The sequence below is a fragment of the Schizosaccharomyces octosporus genome (genome assembly GCF_000150505.1).
Source record: "Schizosaccharomyces octosporus yFS286 unplaced genomic scaffold supercont6.1, whole genome shotgun sequence".
Classification (NCBI taxonomy): domain Eukaryota; kingdom Fungi; phylum Ascomycota; class Schizosaccharomycetes; order Schizosaccharomycetales; family Schizosaccharomycetaceae; genus Schizosaccharomyces; species Schizosaccharomyces octosporus.
The window spans coordinates 631,280-646,530 of NW_013185619.1; the positions used below are offsets into that span (position 1 = coordinate 631,280).

At 37.1% G+C, this 15,251-nt stretch overlaps 7 protein-coding genes across 7 annotated transcripts; 3 read left to right on the forward strand and 4 right to left on the reverse strand.

Moving 5' to 3' along the window:
* Nucleotides 1-35: 35 nt before the first annotated feature.
* Nucleotides 36-3,236, reverse strand: SOCG_02900 (G-protein coupled receptor Git3). The gene has a single exon (XM_013161390.1). It carries the CDS (start codon nucleotides 1,825-1,827, stop codon nucleotides 304-306), a length of 1,524 nt encoding a protein of 507 aa, XP_013016844.1. The 5' UTR covers nucleotides 1,828-3,236; the 3' UTR covers nucleotides 36-303.
* Nucleotides 3,173-5,448, reverse strand: SOCG_02901 (meiotic recombination protein Rec7; the record flags this gene model as incomplete). The annotated part of the gene is made up of 3 exons (XM_013161391.1): nucleotides 3,173-5,069; nucleotides 5,129-5,242; nucleotides 5,296-5,448. The coding sequence occupies 3 exons, from the start codon at nucleotides 5,446-5,448 to the stop codon at nucleotides 4,116-4,118; spliced, it is 1,221 nt and encodes a 406-aa protein (XP_013016845.1). The 3' UTR covers nucleotides 3,173-4,115.
* A 290-nt stretch (nucleotides 5,449-5,738) lies between these two features.
* On the forward strand, nucleotides 5,739-7,355 carry SOCG_02902 (3',5'-bisphosphate nucleotidase/inositol-1,4- bisphosphate 1-phosphatase). The gene is made up of 2 exons (XM_013161392.1): nucleotides 5,739-6,736; nucleotides 6,782-7,355. Exons 1-2 carry the CDS (start codon nucleotides 5,882-5,884, stop codon nucleotides 6,980-6,982), a joined length of 1,056 nt encoding a protein of 351 aa, XP_013016846.1. The 5' UTR covers nucleotides 5,739-5,881; the 3' UTR covers nucleotides 6,983-7,355.
* Nucleotides 7,290-8,547, forward strand: SOCG_02903 (RNA export factor Rsm1). Its single transcript, XM_013161393.1, has one exon. It carries the CDS (start codon nucleotides 7,533-7,535, stop codon nucleotides 8,421-8,423), a length of 891 nt encoding a protein of 296 aa, XP_013016847.1. The 5' UTR covers nucleotides 7,290-7,532; the 3' UTR covers nucleotides 8,424-8,547.
* On the reverse strand, nucleotides 8,531-10,749 carry SOCG_02904 (TORC1 subunit Tco89). Its single transcript, XM_013161394.1, has 2 exons — nucleotides 9,304-10,749; nucleotides 8,531-9,260 (listed from the first exon to the last, which is right to left on the reverse strand). The coding sequence occupies exons 1-2, from the start codon at nucleotides 10,223-10,225 to the stop codon at nucleotides 8,650-8,652; spliced, it is 1,533 nt and encodes a 510-aa protein (XP_013016848.1). The 5' UTR covers nucleotides 10,226-10,749; the 3' UTR covers nucleotides 8,531-8,649.
* A 55-nt stretch (nucleotides 10,750-10,804) lies between these two features.
* On the reverse strand, nucleotides 10,805-14,961 carry SOCG_02906 (AGC/YANK protein kinase Ppk33). The gene has a single exon (XM_013161396.1). The coding sequence runs from the start codon at nucleotides 14,363-14,365 to the stop codon at nucleotides 13,352-13,354; it is 1,014 nt and encodes a 337-aa protein (XP_013016850.1). The 5' UTR covers nucleotides 14,366-14,961; the 3' UTR covers nucleotides 10,805-13,351.
* Nucleotides 11,235-13,118, forward strand: SOCG_02905 (uridine kinase/uracil phosphoribosyltransferase). The gene is made up of 3 exons (XM_013161395.1): nucleotides 11,235-12,188; nucleotides 12,262-12,581; nucleotides 12,645-13,118. Exons 1-3 carry the CDS (start codon nucleotides 11,549-11,551, stop codon nucleotides 13,050-13,052), a joined length of 1,368 nt encoding a protein of 455 aa, XP_013016849.1. The 5' UTR covers nucleotides 11,235-11,548; the 3' UTR covers nucleotides 13,053-13,118.
* Nucleotides 14,962-15,251: the final 290 nt, after the last annotated feature.

Here is a 15,251-nt window from a genome sequence, read left to right on the forward strand (position 1 = left end):
CTACTTCTCCCTCTTGTAAAAATGAAGGGAAAAAAAGAACAAAAACTTCTGTTAAATACCAAAACATAAAATCCTAACAAAGTAGATTTTTCGAAGCTTCACACTTCTCATTAGATCTAACGAAACTTGCAAGCGAAAACTCGCATGACACTAATAAACGCGAAGCTTGCAAGGTATTTAGCAAATGAAATAATTAGTAATTCTAGAAAGGAAAGAAGCAAAGATAACGTTTTAGGAACAGAAATACACTGAACAAAAGAGCATTAGATCCGCATTATCATAAACGGAGGGATTTTTAGATCATTAAGTTTTTTCACGCACGGCATAGTGCATTTGAACAAAAGGTTTTTTTAAATAATGCACGATTAGATTATACTTCTTTTTCTTGAAGAAAACATATACACCTTGGTAACATTCAAACACCAAATCACAAAGGGTTAAAAATATAGCAGCGAAATTATCACAAAAGATAGCAATGTAAGCAAAATTTTTACAAGAGCCAGAGCACTCATTTTTGCTATTTGCTAAAGTTACAATATAACGAAGCTGAGGAAGGAACCACATTACGAAAAAGACTGCGGGATATGCAAAAAGGACTTTTGATTGCCGCAGGACACGTTTTCTTTGTTTTTTTAGGGGATTCTCACGAAGGTCTTTTTCATAATAAGCCATTGCACTGTTCACTGTACCTTCGTTATGCGAGCAGTTTTCAACGCCATCGTCAAGTTCATTTTGAAGTTCGGAGGTCAATTGTTGCATTTGATGGTTTGCAGAGTCCTCGGATGCATTGGATATTGAAGGATTAGGAGGATTGTACATATTAGGTGAAAGATAGGAATGCTGTTGGGAAGTAGATGGCAATGCAGGGGATGGAGGACTGGAGGATGGAGAGAAATTATGAGCATGATCAAACGTATCTATGCGATTAGAATTAGGATTTTGGTAGGAATGTGAAGGATGGGGGGAGGCAGAGGCAGAGGAAGAAGAGGAAGAGGAAGAGGATAGATTTTCCAAGAAGGGCGGTGGTACTACTTGAGAAGGGCTGCGAGGGCCGGCCTCTAGGTTTTCTGAACAAAAAGAATCCGGATTATCACAGGAAATGCTTTGAAACTGTTTTACTTTTCTTCGAATGGAAATAAACATACACAAATGTAGCGTAAAAATGATTGTAGTAAGAAAATAATCGAACCCCCAATTTAGGCCCCAGTAGTAACGAGCAGGACGAAAGGGAATAAAGCAACGGGTTTGAAAATTCACAAACGTACTCTCATAATTTGTGAAAGCTAAAGCACCGACGGTGAATGGAAAGACTATGGATAATCCATAAACGGTATGTCGAAAGCGATAAAGCCCGCCATGATCCACATCGATGGACGTAGGATTTAACACAAGAAGAGCATTGTGGATGACGTTGATTAAAATCCAATAGTCCGACATTCGGAGCAAGACCAAGAGAAAAAAGCCCAAAGTAAAGCATCGAGTAGCAGGGTCCCAAAAGAAGGGACGGTGGATGGAAATACTGGGGTGGAGGAGTTGAACAATGGAACGGATACAAAGGACAACAAAGAGGGTTATATGGAGTTGGTCACGAAAAGTAATAGCTTTCTGTCTGAACCATCGCCTAAACCATCGTAGAAAAACAATGACTAGACAAAATCCTATAGAAATAGAAGTAGCAGCAATCACCATATATCTCAAGCGAACCAATTCTGTTGGGGTAAGGAGAATGATAGCAGAAGTGTCGGTCGACTCGGTTCGATGAGCACGACGACGATCCACGACTATATTCGTAAAATTACTAACATCGGTCGGGCAAGTAAAGGGCATAAGAAGCAACGCTTTGGAATATTCTCAATCCAACGTAAGATGAAACTATTCGCACATTGAAAAGGAAAAGAAGAGAAAACGGAAGAAATAGTATAGAGTCAGCAAGGAAGAATCGGCATTTACTTGATGCACAGCAAAAAGAAATGGGAAATTTTCAATTGACTCGAAATAAGGTTTTGTTTGTTTATTAGCTTGCTTGCTTGTTTAAATTAGAAAACGATTCGGCAGGCTTGGTAATCCTTTTTGAAAAAAAAAAAGGAAATATAAAATATAAAATATAAATATAAATATAAAAATTCAAAATTCAACCGTAAGCAATGGTATGATTTAGTTATTGAGGTTCGTTGTTCAAAGAAAGAGGCGAGAAGAGACGTACAACGTATGTTGTAGACTGCTTGTTTTTACGGTAGCGATACTACCGGTTTACACAAAAGGGGTGGGTGAAAAAAAAAAAAAAAAAGAACAAGAGAGAAAAGAGCAAAGAGCAAAGCCAACAGGTTTGCGTTGTGCAAGTATGCACAAGAAAGGATAGAATTGAAAAGATTTTTTATTTTTTCTTCTTCTTCTTCTTCTACTGCGCGGGTAAGATATAGAGAGAGAAAGAGAAAGAGGAAAAAAACTCCGATTAAAAAAAGCTTCCAGCCAAGAGACGTCAGAGAATGAGGCGAAAGAACGGGTGCGGAAGCTAAAGTCAAATAAGGTCCGAAGAAAAAAAAATAAAGAGCCTATTTAACTGTGAGAGAGTAAAAGAGAGAAAAGGTAAAGAAAGAAGACGAAAATAAAAAATAAAAAATAAAAAAAACTCACAAATAATGATTTTATTTTACTTTATTTTTTATTTTTTTTTTTTTTTTAAGATGAAAATTGGAATTAGAATTAGAATTAGAGAATCCTGAAGTTGAGATTAACAATGGCAATGCAAGTAAATGTACCACCAAGCAAAAGTAAATGGATCAGTTTAAAAAAAAAAACAACAACCATATATATAGAGAGAGATATATATATATAATATATATGGATGGATGGATAGATAGATAGATAGATGGACACGAGAAAGAGAAAAAAAACACGACGCGAAATTAAAAAACGACGAGAAAAGAAAAAAAAGGGAGATTTTTTAAATAAAAAACAAAAAAGATTAAAAATAAAAAATAAAAAAAGAAGAGAGAAAAAAAAAAAAAAAACAACAACAACAACAACAAATTCAAACGAATGCAAAGAGTTTGTTTGTCTCTAGTTGTATGCTTGATAGAAGAGAGCAAACTTGATCTCTTTCAAAAAAGGAAACAAAGGTCCTTTTATAAGAGCCAAGGAACCGTGGCCCAGAACTATACGCAAAACGAGAGGAGTAATTTTAATGGGAGTAAAATAGGCTGAGTGGACCATACAATATAACAAGTAGAATTTAGGCGCATCGAAAAAGGTTGATCCGTGATGAGGGCGCATAATCGAATGGTGGAAACGAAATAGAAATGATCATTCACGAGGGGGAAATGACATCAGTTGAAGAAAAAAAGAGGGTCAGGAAAGAAGCGGAGATTTCTGGGAAGAATTTGTCAACAAACATTTGAAAGAGGTCTGTTTGTAGAGAAAGAAGAGCGAGAAGAGAAATTGGTAGCGATGCTTGATTTTGATTTGATTTGATTTTGATTTTTTTCCCCTCCTTTTTACCACCCCAACGCCTTTTTTTTTTTTTTTTTCGTTTGTCGATTGCTTTTTCCTTTGGAAGAAGTGTCGTCGTCTCGTTAAAGAAATATGCGATTTTCGTTATAAGGATGCCTATTGCTGTTGCCGTGGTTGTTCTCTTATCGAAAAGCAAGGTTTGCGACGGAACCTAAAAAGAGATAAAGATAACGAAGGAAGTGGAGCAAAGGATTGGTGCGTGAGGGAACGAGAACCCATCGGTAGTTGGTATTTTGTGGATACTGTTGGAAGGCAGTATTGGCTTTAGAGAAACGAAACGAAACGAAACGAAACTGAGAAAAGTGAAATAACGTTTGTAAGCGTAGTGTGGTAAGCATAGTGGGTAAGAGTTGTAGTGGTAGCGGTAGTGGTAGTAATGCTGCTGCTGGGTTGTTGCTGCTACTTGTAGGGCAAGGGCGATGGTAGTAGCACTACTGCTGCTCCTGCTGCTGGTGTAGTAGAATAAGAATTTGAAATGCCAACACTTTCAATTCAGTTTGTATAAATAAGGATGGATGCTCTTTGAAATTTTTAATAATTAAATGTAAATCAACTCATATCTTTTGCTTTTGCTTTTGCTTTTGCTTTTGCTTTTGTTTACTTGTTTATGCATGCTGCATCGTGGTCCATATTCGGTCCAAGCTCTGACACAATTGAAGAAAACTACTTTGCTGCAGATAAAACAAAACCTTGTCCCGCAACAGTTTCTCTTCTTCAGTTAGGTGGTTTGCGGATATTGTAGAGGGCGACGATGTTGTAGGAGGGGACGGCAACATGTTCATATACGACGAGTTCGTACCTGTTGTTACGACAGGCGGTGCTGGATTCTCTTGCATCGGCGTCATCAACGAAGCTATTGGGATTCCTGGATTTTGCGATCCAAGAGGTGTTGCTGCCACCATCGAATACTGAGACGGATGATATGGTGAAGACGAAATCGCCGTACCGTCTTCCCAATGCGCTGGTTGTGACATTTGTATGCTCTCCATATTCGTTTCCTGCCTCCCCATCATCTGACCATTCTGCGATGGTCGAATACTAGTCAACACACCGCCAGACGAAGATGACGCCGCCGAAGGTGTGCTAGCTGGTATCTGTGAATACCCCATCGATCCAATTTCATCCACCCTTGCCCGTTTGTAAGGAGTGTGAACGGTCATTTCACTTGCTGCAACATGGTTAGTCGTCGTCGTCATCGCACCTTGTGAAGAGGACGACGACGACGCCGCGGGTGGTGCTGCTGCCACCATGCCTCCTCCCATCCCTACTGTTCCTCCTGGTGCTGCCACCGGCGGTGTCGCTGGTATCGTTTGAGACAAAATGGTAGGTGTCTGCACCGAAATGGTAGGTTGAGATGAAGCATGCACTCCTCCGGCATTCATCGATGCTGCCATATACATCTCTTGTGAATTTCCAATATGGCTTTGCGAACTCGACATTTGCTTTTTTTCCGATGAAGACCTTGCATCTTTAAAGTATAATCCTAGATTTTCGATTTCAAGTTTTGCTTTCATGTAAAATACATCCGATGGAAACTTCACCTGGAATCGTTTGGTAACCTACCAGCGGTTTGTTAGTAATTCCTACTTCTTTTCTTCTTTCTCCCTTCATCTCTTACATTGTTGCTATAGATGCGAAAGTTCATGCACGGCGCCTTGGACAACAAAACCAAGCTCCTTTCTTTTGTCCCTGGAATGAATTGGTGCCATAAATCAATTAAATTTAAACTTTGCTACATTCATATTTTTGTTAAAAATAAAACGCTTCTAACTTTCATCCACATACAACCAATTCTTCGCGTCTGCGAATTTGCAGCAATCCAGATGTCAGCGACATCGTATATCCTCCATCAGAATAATGTGACCAACTCGTAGATGATGATTCGTATCCATAAGAATCCTGAGCAACCGAGTATTTTGCAATTGGGTAAAAGTTCATGGTTGTGTTTATGTTTACTTTAGGGAAACGCGTAGCATAAATTCCTTGTTTACTCTGTTTCCTCTTTTTTGTCCCACACAAAACCGCGTTTCTCTTTTAAAAAACTAGATTGATTCCTTTTTTTTCTTATTCATACTCATTTTTTGTTGCATATTCTTCTGCAATCTCATACCAAAAAACATTCTTCAACTTGTACGCGTCGCTCCGCACTTCCTAATATTTTTACCTTCCTTTGGAGATAAAAATGTTCCAATTTATTTAAATTTATCCTGATCTTTCATAGAAAAATAATCCAAACCCAGTAACGATAGGACATACAGATGCTTCCTCTGAAGTCATAATTCGTCTACAGCATAATTTTTGACGCATTGAACTTGATCGTAATATAAAGACTTACGATTCCTAAATTTTTGGTTATTTTTTAAAAAACAAAATGAACTTTCAACTTGAAAAAGAAATTGCTGTTATTGCTGTCCGTAGGGCTAGCTATTTGACCGAAAAAGTCTTCAACCAACTTATAAAGGAAAAGAGCGCTGCTGGTGCTCATTCCAAGGAAGACAAGTCTCCTGTTACCATCGGAGATTTCGGTGCTCAAGCTGTTGTGATTGCCTTGCTTAAGGATGCTTTCCCCAAGGACCCCATCGTTGGTGAAGAAGATGCAGACTATTTGAGAAGCAACAAAGATACTTGCTCTCGTGTCTGGTCATTGGTCCAAGAATCAATTCAACAATCAAAAGAACGCCAAGAACTTGGTCAGATCAAAGATGCTGAACAAATGCTCTCCATTATTGATCAGGGTAACTACACCGGTGGTCGCGAAGGCCGTATGTGGACACTCGACCCTATCGATGGAACAAAAGGCTTCCTTCGTGGTGCTCAATATGCAATTTGTCTCTCTTTGATTGAAAATGGAAAGCCCATGGTGAGCGCCATCAGTTGCCCCAACCTCCCTTTCGACTTTAAGCAACCCGAAACAAGCCACAAGGGTGTCATTATGTCTGCCATTCGTGGCCAAGGATCTTTCCAGTACGCGCTTCATGACTTGACTGCCAAACCCACCCAAGTTCATATGAAGGATGTTCAAGATCCAAAGGAATCCAAGTTTTGCGAAGGTGTCGAAGCTGGACATTCCATGCAAGGAACTCAAGAAGAAATTGCTAAAAAACTTGGAATTGTTTATGGTCCTACCAAGATGGATTCACAGGCTAAATATGTCAGTCTGGCTCGAGGTGATGGTGACATTTATCTTCGTCTTCCTACCAGCATGGCTTTTGAAGAAAAAATTTGGGTATGTCAAAACTAATTTGTTAAAAGCTTAACTAACTTATTCTAGGATCACGCTGGAGGTTCCCTCTTGGTTGAGGAGGCTGGCGGTGTTGTGTCAGATATGTTTGGTAAGCCATTAGACTTTGGTGTTGGCCGTACATTAAAGAACAATAACGGTGTTATTGCTGCTTACAAGGGCATCTTCAAAAATGTTATTGATGCTACAGCTGCGATCACCTCTCAAGATCCCCATTTTAAAAAGAATTAGAATAATTATGAGTAAAAGCAGTAGTTATCAACGAACCAATTTTTTTTATAGTTATATGGACGAATTGTTTTGCTGTTATACCACTTGAAGATTTGCATAGTTGGATCGTTTATCATGGTTTTCTTCAATTCCCGAGTAAGTCTTTTTATTTTTATAACGATATAAAATCCTAAAATGTATAAGAAAGGAATAATCTCTTGAGCTCTCTTTCAAGTATTTCTCAAATATTATTTTAAACCGTCATTAAAAAATCATGATATCATATTGAAAGGCATCCCAAACTCGATAAAATGATGCTTGTACTATACAGACATCTCATCTCCCACATGATAAACAATAGAGAAACTAACTACAAAAGGTTAAAAACGTTTGCAGAAGGTTTTAGGGGTCTCTTTTTATAAGAAATTTTTAAAATTTTATCTTTTAGGCTGGGAAAGCCATAGGTGGAAACTTTTTTTCTCTAATTTCACTACTGTCATTATATTTTTTTATTGGGATGTATCCCATAAACCTACATTATAATAACGCTACTATATATTTGAAATAGAAAATGGCAATTCCATCGGATTGGGAGTTTAAAGAGGTTTTGGATCAATTGGATAAAGTAGATGAGCGAACTGAACATGTTTTAGCCAGTACAATAGAAAACTCTTCATGCAAATATAAAGCATGGAGTCTTAAAGACTTTTTACGACGTTTAAAAACATACCGAAACCGGTGGTCGCTTACTTATGATCCCAAATTGGGTGAAGTCAATTGTTGTAGACATGGTTGGCTTTGTGACTCTTATGACAAATTAACATGCGATATATGCAATAGAAGGATTGATTTGAATTTTTTACAGAATATTATTGATTCAAACGAGCTTTCTTGGGAGCTTCCCCAAAAGGTTAGAGATCGTATTGAACAGTCTCTAATTCATGAACATCAAGATGGTTGCTTATACAAGAAAATGAGTTTTCCAGAAAATATTTATGAACTAAATATATCTACGGAGATTTTAAATGCTAAGAGGAGGATTAAAAGGACATCTCCTTGTTCAGTACAACTCCATATTCCGAAAGAAATGACTCAAGAGCGACTGATCAAAGTTGCTGAACGATTTAATTATGACATATCTAACGACCATTGTCTCTCGGTGGTTGGGATTGCGTTGACTGGTTGGACTGAGCAATTGTCAGGGCAATTGTACGAGTGCGAATATTGCCATCGAAGAGTCGGTGTTTGGAATTTACAACAAGATGATCAATCATTTGATGTTATTGATCAACATAGACTAAATTGCCCTTGGAGGAGAGCCTTCCGAAATAGCCAACTACAGGGATGGCAGATCATCTTGCAACTGTTGACGATGGAAACGATTTTCGACCAAATTGATACAGAAAAAGATTATACTCATTGGTTCGATATGGCTTCAATAACTGTACAAGAATTACGATAACGTACGAATGTCGTTGCAGCTATGCAGCATAAAACTAAATTTACTTCTGTATATCTAGCGAATAGGATAAATAAAACAAATAATTTATTATAAAATTATAAATAGATCTTCAATTAGATTAATTATAAATATGTAAAACAAGATTTTTTAGCCAAAATTTTTTCGTCATGAATGATGGTCAGGTTTAAAACTCCCTTTATTACGAGAAGATATAAGGCAATGGATATTATTTCCACAATTCCAGTATTTTATTCTCTACCGTTTCTGGCTCCTCCCCTTTTCTAACTTTGGGAACGTGGATAGACTTCCTACGTGTATTAGCCAAAGGATATGACGGTTGAGAGGAATGGAGTATCTCGCTAGGATTCACGGAGTGAGCATTCGAAGAAAATCCACTCGTAGACGCCGGATATTGTCCCGAATTGGAAGAACTTGGGGCATGGGGACTTGAGGTAAAAGGGTTAGAAGACGAAGAAAAATCTTCAATTTCTGAAGATATCACAAAAGGGCGAAGCTTGATCAGAAATTCGTATACAATTTCACGATTCTTTATTACGTTACGCAAATGTGTTCGGACTGAATCCGTGATTTGCTTTGCTTGTGGGTGTAAATACCGTTTAGAGGGATTTGCATTGGGGTCATCTTCCGCTGTATCAAATCGAGAAGAAGCCCTCTGAATAAGAAGCTTTTGTTGGGTCCTACTAGTAGAAGCACCTATATCGTATAATTGAGCAGGTGTTTTGGTAACATTCGAAGAAAACTTTCGATTAGTTAGTAAATCTCCTGGAAGAGACGTAGTTACACTGTGTGTATCTGAATCCATATTTCTAAAAGATTCTAAAATTTGATTAATAAAAATTTACAAAAATTCAATACATACCAGCATTAGTCAGTGCCTTAGGAGAAATTCGTTCCTGATTTTGATTTTGAAAATCCGCTAGATATACAGGGGGAAGTGGTTCGTGATCAGTAGATGTATTTTGAAAAAAGGTATTTTTATGCACTGGGCTTGACTGTACTGTATCAGAAGCACTTGGAGTAGCAAGAGGGTAGGTCGGATACATATCTGTGGGACCAAGTGGACGATCAGAAACGGCCTTGTGCTGATCTGAAGATGATTGAGCATTGACATTTCCTAATCGAGTTTTTTCTTCTTTTATTGATGATTCAGTTGCAGTAGCCGGTGGAAGTGAAATATTTAAGGAAGAGACATTTTCATGCTCCGTTTTGTTAACCCCTTCACTCGTAGTTTGATCTTCTTTTGGAATCAAAACAGTGGTATTTCCTTCTTGTATCTTACGAGACTGATCTTCGTTTGGTTGAGCAGCATTTAATGGAGGAGGATTGTGGTTTTCTGTTTCAGGTAGATCGGTGCGAACACTTTCCGTATCAAAATTTCCGGCCGTAGAGTCATTATCATTAGTAACCTCTTCCCAAACAAGCTTAGGCTTTCTCTGTGTCAAAGGAATTAAGCCGGTTTTCGCTGTCGCTGCCCTAGTTCCGTGCAAATCATTAAGATCGTTGAGAGATCTTTGTCTAGGAAGAGTAGCATGCGTACTGTGAATGCGATCGTAATTTGGATTATGAGACGTAGTTCTTGTTAAGACATTAGGACGAGAACTTGCAGCACTGATTTTTCCGGGTCTTGCGAGTCGTAAATGGCTTCCACCTCTTTTTATCCTGCTATTTACAACGAATCCTTTTTTATTGTCCCTTGTCAATTTAGAAGGTCCTCCATCACCACCCTCAGTACTCACTGTTGAAGTAGACCCTTTACGAACATGATTGGAAGTCGAATCCATGGTCAATTGCAGATTTCTGTTACAAGATACTATAAACTAGCTATTAATAACAGATATTCCTTTCGTTTCAAAGACGTTAATCCTTGGAAAGCCGATGAATTCTACAATGAGAGCAGAGGGTAGGTAGGAAAGAGTATAGACGATTGGTTCCGCGGCGGCAAAAACAGCAGATTACAGAAGTGAAAAGCAAAGACGATTTAACCACAAAAGAAGAAAAATCACTTGATATGTATTCAATTAGGCTTAATAAAAAAAAAACAGCATAGTTTTGTTCTTGTGTAATACGTTCCATGAACCAAAATTACCCACATCATTCTTATAAGATTTTAGTGAGGTTCCATTCAATACATTCAATAAAGAACTGTTATTCCACCAAATTGAAGAGCAATTGATGAAATTCAACTTTATAACGAACATGGTATGGATGACTTTTACCTACTTTTACCATCTGTTCAGTGTCATGAGCAAGTTCCAACATTAAGAAAGTAATCCTAAAAATTCAAATTAAATTAAATAAAATTTAATCAAATCCATATGTAGTATACATTATATCTTCCTCAATTCTTGTTTCATCTTTATTTTTATTTATTTACTTTTTTGAAAATATTTGGTTTGTTTACGTAAACAAAAAAAAGCAATATAAAGAATTCATCATAATGCAAGTTTTGAAAATTCTGTTAGCTAAAATATGGAAGAAAACAACAAATATAAAAAAATTCGAATCGTTTCTATCACCGAATTGAATGAGCTACTTCGTTCACATATTCGTTGCTATGAAAGGTGGTAATCGCAGGATATAAAAACCAGGTTGCTTATCTTCTACGTTGAAAAGAACAAGAATAAGAGTCCATCAAGTCGTTTCTAATGCTTACAACTTTCAAGTTTTTATTTAATTGCTTTCGGATGCTGCCGCGGTAGAAACCATAACACAAAGTAACATAATCGCTGCTACCTAATGTAAAAAGCTGTGATAAATCTTTGTTTACGAACCACTACACCTTTCAAACGTGTGTTTTGGGAAGAAATACCTGCAACGCTTCATTTCACTTCCCTAGATTTTTCATTTATAATTTCGTGGTTTCTTTTGGCTACGTTTGGCTGCGTTGAGTAGGTGATTCTTCGACTAAAGGTGTACTTTCTCTTGAAGAGCTTTTGTAAAGAAAAACTTCATGATCAATTTGTTAGCATTAAAAGATTCCGAGTAAATCAAGTGTATCTTATATCAAATTGCTGTTCTCTGCTTTCCCGTCTCACATTCTATATCAGTCTTTTTTTTTTTCTGCTTTTTTTCTTTCCTTTCTTGTTTTTAAAGCTTAACACGCCATGGAAATTGCTCAAGCTAACAAAGAAACTTTAAAAAACCTGTATGAACCTCCTTGGAGACGTATACGATTCATAGGCATTGCAGGTCCCTCTGGAAGTGGGAAAACCTCAGTCGCCCGATTAATTGTAAAAGCTTTAAATTTACCAAATGTGGTAATTTTGTCCTTAGATTCCTTTTACAAGCCTTTGACCACTGAACAAAAACAACAAGCTTATCGAAATGAATATGATTTTGATTCTCCAGAAGCCATCGACTGGGGTTTGCTGTATAATGTTTTATTAGAGCTCAAACGAGGTCGTAAAGTTGACATCCCGATTTATAGCTTTCACGAACACGATCGCCTTCCTGAAACGTCTACTTTGTTCGGTGCTAGTATAATTGTCATTGAGGGAATTTTTGCTTTATATGATGAAAGAGTTCGCTCCCTTCTTGACGTCTCTGTTTTCCTTGAGACTGATTCAGATGTTTGTTTATCTCGTAGATTAAATAGGGACATCAATTACCGTGGTCGTGATATTCGGGGTGTACTTCATCAGTATGATCGTTTTGTTAAACCAAGTTACGATAATTTTGTACGGAAGCAATCAGTTTATACAGATATAATTGTCCCTCGTGGTCGTGATAATAAAGTGGCCATTGGTAAGTTTCAATATTCAGATCTGTCATTGAAGGATCGCTTTTCTTTTTGTTTACTAACTGGCTTAACTTTTAGAAATGGTTATAAAATTTATTAAGAGGACTTTGTCTGTACAAAGCTTAAGTCACCGAGAAAACATCGACTCTTTACAGCAAATTGTTCCTACTATTCCCAATTTACCTTTGAATCTTGTTCAACTCCGTCAGACTCCTGAAATTGAGGCTATTAAAACTATACTCGTAAATAAAGAAACTGATGCAGATAATATGCAGTTTTATTTAAGTCGTATAGGAACAATGTTGATGAACCTGGCTGGCGATTCCTTGATGTATGAGGACAAAGTTATTACACTTCACAATGGAGATACATGGAAAGGATTACAACTAGCAAAAGAGGTATTACTAGTTAGCAACATTATGTCATTTTTTTACAGTAAGCTAACCGACTTTTTTTTTTAGCTATGCGGTGTTTCTGTTTTAGGCTCCGGTGGTACTTTGGAAACAGCCCTTTGTCGACAGTTTCCTAACGTGCGGTTGGGAAAGGTTCTCGTACGTGTGAATCAGGTCACCAATGAACCAAGTCTTCAATATCATAAACTTCCTCGGGGGATTGCTGGGACAAATGTAATTCTCATAGCTTCTCAATTGACAACCAGCACGGACGTATTAATGGCAACTCAAATCTTAGTTGACTTTGGTGTACCAGAAGAGAACATTATTATTGTTGTCTATGTTTCTTTTGTGGAAAGTATCAAGACACTGGCTTTTATATTTCCTAAGGTCACAATTGTTACAGGGTTTTTGGAGACTGCTGAGGACGCAGTAATGGGTAAATTAAATTTAGAGAAAACGTTTTATGGTTCTTAGAGTTTAGATATGACATAAATCCAAACGGTTGGAGGTTAATAAATTTGGTATTGTCATATAGGTCAGAGAGAAGGTATGATCTAAGAGGTTGTAAATTAAAAAAAAAAACAAAAACAAAAAAGTAAGGGTTAATCATTAAGCTCTATAGTGATTGACAATAGATTTTGTCATTAAAATGAAGTGAGAATTAAATAAGTCAGTCAGCAAGATAAACATGAACGATGTATATAATGTCGTAAATTCCTAGGAAGAAGAAGGTTTCATTATAAGGGGAGAGATTAGAACACAAAACCAAAGAATCAAAAGGTTGCTTCCAATTCTAAAATAGGGTCAGCGTATAGCTTACCAGATTTTGGTCTGAATTTAGGGGCCCATTTCCCCTGGGAGATGGTATCAAAGCAGACAGACGAAAAGAAAGATATATTCGGAATCTTGTTTTCATTATGTCCAAATCGGTTTTTTATAGATGGTTCTAAGAATCCTTGAATAGCAACACGTGCTTCTTTGGATAAAACGTCTAATTGCTTGTTATTTCGAAGTTCAAGCGAGGAGCACATTGTTTCGAGGAGAGAGTTTTTTTCTTTTTCGGAAGAACGTATCCAGTTGACTACCATAGTACTAGAGAAAGGTCTAGTCTGTAGTAGACATTCATACATGGTGATTCCCAAGGACCACCAATCTGATTCTCGGTAACTGATGGCGTGAACAAGTGTTTCTGGGGACATATAGGCAGGTGTGCCCACCCGACCTTTCACAAAACCTTTTCCGTCAGGTGTTTGTTGTGAAAGACGGGAAGCTACGTTAAAATCGACCAGTCGACAATGGCCATATTCATCGAGGAGGATATTGTCTGGCTTTATGTCCCTGTGTAAGATGCCTTTGGAATGGATATAGATGAGCGCAGAAGCCAATTCAGCAATCCAAACACATACAACAGATTCTTGAAACCGGTTTTGCGCTATATGGTATCGAAGGTCACCACCCAACATTAGATCGGAGACAAGGTAGATTTTGTTATCGTCTTGGAATTCAGAATAAAATCTACACAGAAGAGGATGGTCTAAAGAACGTAAAAGGGAAACTTCGGTAAGGAGTTGTTTTATCTTTCCAGGATTATGTTTTTTCTTGTTTATGCATTTTAAAGCAAACTTTTGTTTGCTGCTACGATCTTTCACCACGAAAACAGTACTCCAACTGCCTTTGCCGACAACATTGCACAGTTTAAATTGAGAGATGCTGAAAAATTTTTCTTTCTGTCCCTGCTCAATCCAGGGCTGCTCGGCATTTCTTAGCTTTGACGTTTGATTCCCCATAAAATCTCCAATACAAATAAGTAAAATTTAAAAGAAAGACGAGTGAAAGAAAGAAAGAAAAAAAAAACACGGCTACTTCTTTTATCAGTATTGTGTTAATACCCAATATTCCAAAAGTAAGCCTTAAAAAGATGGTTTAATGCAAACAAAAGAGAGATATTTTGCACTTAAAAAAATTCAAATTCTATAATTTTGCAGAAAGCAAAACAAAAAGGGGACTTACTCTTATCTCTCGAGTGTTATATATTCCAATTAAGAATCTCACAATTGACTTAATACCTGAAGCTATCTCGCGTTCTTTTTTAATTCTTGCTCTAAAACCTTTCTTTACTAAAACCTTTAAACAAAGTGGCATCCATAGGAAAAAAGTAATTCCTGAAGGAAGGAGAAAAGCACCTTGCGTTCTTTTTGTAAACAGAGAACAAAGAAACTGCAATCTGCATTACAGTTATTCAAAGCAGTGCATTAAACTTACGGTATCTAGATAGATTTCATACTTTTGGTATGAGTTTTCTTTCCTTGTTAACGTGTGTTAGACTCCTTTAATATATCTTAAAGATTCATGGTTTTTTGAACGCATAATGCCGTGTTTTTTTAGAAACAACTAGCAGAAATAAGCCTTAATTAAATAATAATATTTTTAAATTACTTTATTTTTTTTACATTCAAACAGTAGATTAAAAGAAAGAATAAGGCTTACGGGAATGTCCTTCCTGACCGTAATGTTATGAAAAGTCAATTACACGCGTAACTCTTGTACTTTTTATTAATTTACCTTAACCAAATTCTTTTTAAAATTATTATTTGAGAAGAGGGAAAACTTGTTGACTTCTTCGACAGTGAATTTTGGTGTTCATGTCTTTCGAGAATTTCTCCTCCACAGAAC